The following is a 4,453-nucleotide window of genomic DNA, read 5'->3' as shown; positions in this document are numbered from 1 at the left end:
CTAACAAAATCTGTTGGACATCCTACATTTCAGACTCTTACATATGATACGGATTTTGGACAAATTCAGTCCATACATCACAGGGTTGAAAAGGGGCTGACATGTAAGGAAATATAATGATAAAAATATTCGCAACATGTTTGGTACACTGTTCATGTTAAACCTACTCTGAAATACTTCAAAGAAACAACCAAAAGAAAAGTTCAAGAGAGAAGCAAGGTGAGGAGTGCAGGTACTGACAGCTTTTTGTCTGGTCTGTTTAGAACCAGAAAAACACACTTTAAGAATCTTCACGTAAGTGTAAAGGATTAGAGATACAGGACATACGATTGTGAGAGAAGTGACAATGAATCCATAAATGTTATTGGCTGTGGTGTCAGAGCAGGCCAGTTTAACAACAGAGTAGTTGTCACAGTACAGTTTATTGATAATGTTCCCACACAGCTGTAAAGGGGAACGCAAAGATGCTGTGACAACATTTATAAGAAATGGGCATAACCATGATACACCAATAAGCAAGACAACCTTCTTAAATGTCATACGTGTATTATATTGTAAAGGATAACAGATAGCAAGATATCTGTCATAAGACATGATGGCTAAATTGGCAAATTCTATACTTCCATAAGAATATAAACAGAAAATCTGCAGGTAGCAAAAGGGAGCAGAAACAGTGTGAATGTCAGAGAGAATCTGAAGCAGAAGGAATGGAAACAACCCTGTACTACCATACAGCTCATTTACAAACAGGCTGCACAGAAAAAGGTACATAGGTTCATGTAAGCTTCTGTTCATACAGATAACCACAATGAGCAGAAGATTAGCACCAATAATTAACATATATAAAGACATGACAATAATGAAATATAAATATTTTAAATTGTCACTGTAAAAATAGGCATTGAATATGAAGTATGAAATATGAGTTGAGTTTACCATGATGCTGTTTTTGACTCGTAAAACAAAAAAATAAACACTACACAAATCAAATTACATTTCCACAAATACTGAAGTAATCTAAACTAAAATTATTTTTCAGGCGCAATCAACAAATACCTTCCACCATCATTCTTGTATTTAAGACAACAGAATGTGTAGATAAGAAACTAAACACAGACAGACTGAGTCTCTCCCAACTGAACTGAAACTCTGCTTCTGCGTCTTAAAACTTTCAAGTCAGGAGACGCCCACAGAAGCAGGCTGACCTCATTATCAAAGAACTCAAATATTGAAACTGATTTCTAATTGATGTAAAAGCTAACTTTTAGGAGGTTTAATATTGCTAAGATAGCTTAGTAAAAATAAAGGTGCAGTATATTTGCTTTCAAAATAAGTTTTGCCTTTACTGGGAAATGTTAATCAGAATCTGAATCAATTTTATTGCCAGGTACATTTTCACATGCCAGGAATTTGCCTTGGTATAAATTGGTGCTTCCAGAACGCATGAACTTAAATAGAAATATATAAAAACGTAAGGAGGTAAAAAAATTTACAAGTATACAAAAATTACAATAATAGGATAATACAGTGCTGACAAGTATGTGCAAAACATGACACAACTTCAGCATAAAGCACAGTTGAGCATTGTTGTAAAGTGTGGGGTCAGGAGTGTGTTTATGTTTGGGGAGGGGGCCATTAGAGTCAGTGACAGTGGAGACCCGAGCCCTGTTGTGTGCTGGTGTTCACAGACATTTTTAACACCTCACTGGAAACATGCCATGTGCCGCCTGTTTCAAAGTCTCCACCATCATCCCTGTCCCCCAAAAAAACAAGGACCACAGGACTAAATGACTACAAATCCGTCGCTCTGACCTCTGTGGTAATGAAGTCCTTTGAGCGCCTTGTGTTGTCCCACCTTCAGTCCATCACAGACCCACTCCTGGACCCCCTGCAGTTCGCCTACAGAGCCAACAGGTCTGTAGATGATGCAGTGAACACGGCCCTTCACTACATCCTCCAGCACCTGGACTCCCCAGGAACCTACGCCAGGATCCCGCTTGTGAATTTCAGCTCTGCTTTCAACACCTTCATCCCGGCCCTGCTGCAGGACAAGCTCTCCCAGCTGAGCGTGCCTGACTCCACCTGCAGACAGGCCAGCACACACAGACAGGAAACAGCACGTGAAGCTGCTTCTCTCCCTGTACACCAACAGCTGCACATCCAGTCACCAGTCCATCAAGCTCCTGAAGTTTGCGGACGACACCACCCTCATTGGGCTCATCTCTGGTGGGGATGAGTCTACCTACAGGTCAACAGATGGTCCATCTGTTGACCTGGCGCAGCCAGAAAAGTCTAGAGCTCAACCCTCAGAAGAAAGTGGAGATGGTTGAAGATTTTTGAAAGAGCACAGCTTCCTCAACAGGGCTCGGGTCTCCACTGTCACTGACTCTAATGCCCCCCTCCCCAAACATAAACTTCCTTAGAGGTTTATCTGCCAATCAAGGGAGATAAATGAATCATTCCTCCATCCAAATTGTGTTATCGCTTCTCCGTCAGAATGAATCCCCGGGGAGCCCCTCCCAAATTCAACACATTGTCAGAGTGAAGGGGTTTACCTGTTCCCATCACCCTGAACCCTGAGTTGTTTTTAGGGTCAGCAGCATCTGGCAGGTTCTTGTGTGGGAAACTAGTCTGAGGCAAAAAGCCAGACTATAAGCAATTTTAAGAATGGAGTGGAAGTCCCCTCATGTAACCAGGCTTTGGCCTCATTGGTGGTCTTCTCTTTGGTAGAGAAATAGTCTGAACTAGTGGAGGAGGTTTAGTAACACCAACTGGGAGGAAGGTTGACTGTTGTCTGTGATCTGTGAACAACAGTTAAGAATAGCTGGCCATCTTGGAATCTCTGAGTGGGGGCCTAAAGAGGGTGCCACATAGGGACACTGTCCCGAGTACCAGAGTTAGACCAAAATCCCCTCCCCGATGTCCCACTAATAAAGGCAAGTGAAATCTGATTGACCACGTCGACAAAAAACAGCTGAATATAAATTGTGACACAAATTAGCAAGGACTTCCTGATTTCCTTACAAGGCCATGAAAACAAACCTATCAATGATTCTAGTAAGATGAGATCGTTTGCAGATCGTTTTCCTATTTCTTAACTATTCTGGACCACTGCCTGGGACACTGAAAAAACCCCCTAAGGATCACAGGAACAGACTGTCTTGACATAAGGGAAAATGGCAACGCTCAGGACAGTCATGTGTATCTTGGTGCGCTCTCTTTGTTTTGTTTTTGTCTGTAAACTTAGTTTAGCTCATGAACATCAGGGAAACAACACCAGCGGATTTATTTCTCACCTTTCTCACGTCGTCCGTGGAATTATTAGACAGTCAAGGCTTTACTGTCCTTTGTTCCAGCTATAAAATGCTGGAGAAGGAGGAGGTCCGGTGCGCTGGTGAGATTACACTGAAGAGGACATTGCACGCCGCTACCAGGAATTTCTCTCGTGCGCTCACTGTGCAACAAACTGGATAAACTTCAGCTACTGGTGGGGATCGATATCGGACTCTGTGCTACGTTTTTCTTGTATCTTCTTTTTACTTTCTTGTCTATGAAGATTCTCAGTCATCCAGGTCATAGTTATCCAACGAAGGTTAAAATGAAGGGCAACTGGACTTGGTTGAAGCTACTGGAAGACGTTTCGTCCCTTATCCAAAGGACTTCTTCAGTTCTGACTGACTGGCAGGGAAACTCAGCTATTTAACCTCAGGGGGTCGTTATCTCGGGTCATCGATACCGCTGGTTCGTTAGTGTTCCTTGTTGCTGCGACGACAGTCGTTACAGTCGTTGAGACTACCTGTGGCCAAGACTGAACGACCATCGTTGGTATCTTCACCTGAGGCCAAGACTGAACGACCATCGTTGGTATCTTCACCAGAGGCCAATAGGTTACGTTTGTTGAGTTTCCTGGGAAGTGATGAAAGGACAGTATTGTAAGTGGGGGATAAGTGGTGGCGTAGACCCCCTCCCCTGTTCAATGACGGCTTCTCAACCCTGGTGTAGATGCTTCCTTGAGACCTCTTTCAAACCATCCATCTTCTCTGTCTAAAATGTGCACCTGGTGGTCCTCAAACGAGTGTCCTCTGTCCTTCAGATGTAAGTAGACAGCAGAGTCTTGACCTGAGGAGTTGGCCTGAGAAGATGTTCACAACAACAGTTTGGCCTTCCTGGACTGCGCTGTACACATTGAAGAGGACAGGAGCCTGCAGATTGGTGTTTACAGAAAACCCACACACACAGACCAATACCTACTCTTCGATTCACACCACCCACTGGAGCACAAGCTAGGGGTCATGAGAACACTGCACCACAGAGCGGAAAACATACCAACAAGCGCCCAAGCCAGAGAGAAGGAACAGAACCACCTGAAGGGGGCACTTACAGCCTGTGGATACCCTAAATGGGCTTTTGTGAAGACAGCCACAAAATCCAAGAAGAACAAAACTACAGGGGA

General features: G+C 43.5%; 1 protein-coding gene across 1 annotated transcript; it reads right to left on the bottom strand.

The window, feature by feature from the left end:
* On the bottom strand, positions 1-960 carry LOC123985394 (olfactory receptor 11A1-like). The gene has a single exon (XM_046072870.1). It carries the CDS (start codon positions 937-939, stop codon positions 1-3), a length of 939 nt encoding a protein of 312 aa, XP_045928826.1. The 5' UTR covers positions 940-960.
* Between the last annotated feature and the right edge of the window lie 3,493 nt (positions 961-4,453).

The sequence above is a fragment of the Micropterus dolomieu genome, linkage group LG17 (assembly GCF_021292245.1).
Source record: "Micropterus dolomieu isolate WLL.071019.BEF.003 ecotype Adirondacks linkage group LG17, ASM2129224v1, whole genome shotgun sequence".
NCBI lineage: Eukaryota > Metazoa > Chordata > Actinopteri > Centrarchiformes > Centrarchidae > Micropterus > Micropterus dolomieu.
Note: the sequence above shows the minus strand (reverse complement) of the source record. Positions and strands in the feature narration are given on the sequence as shown.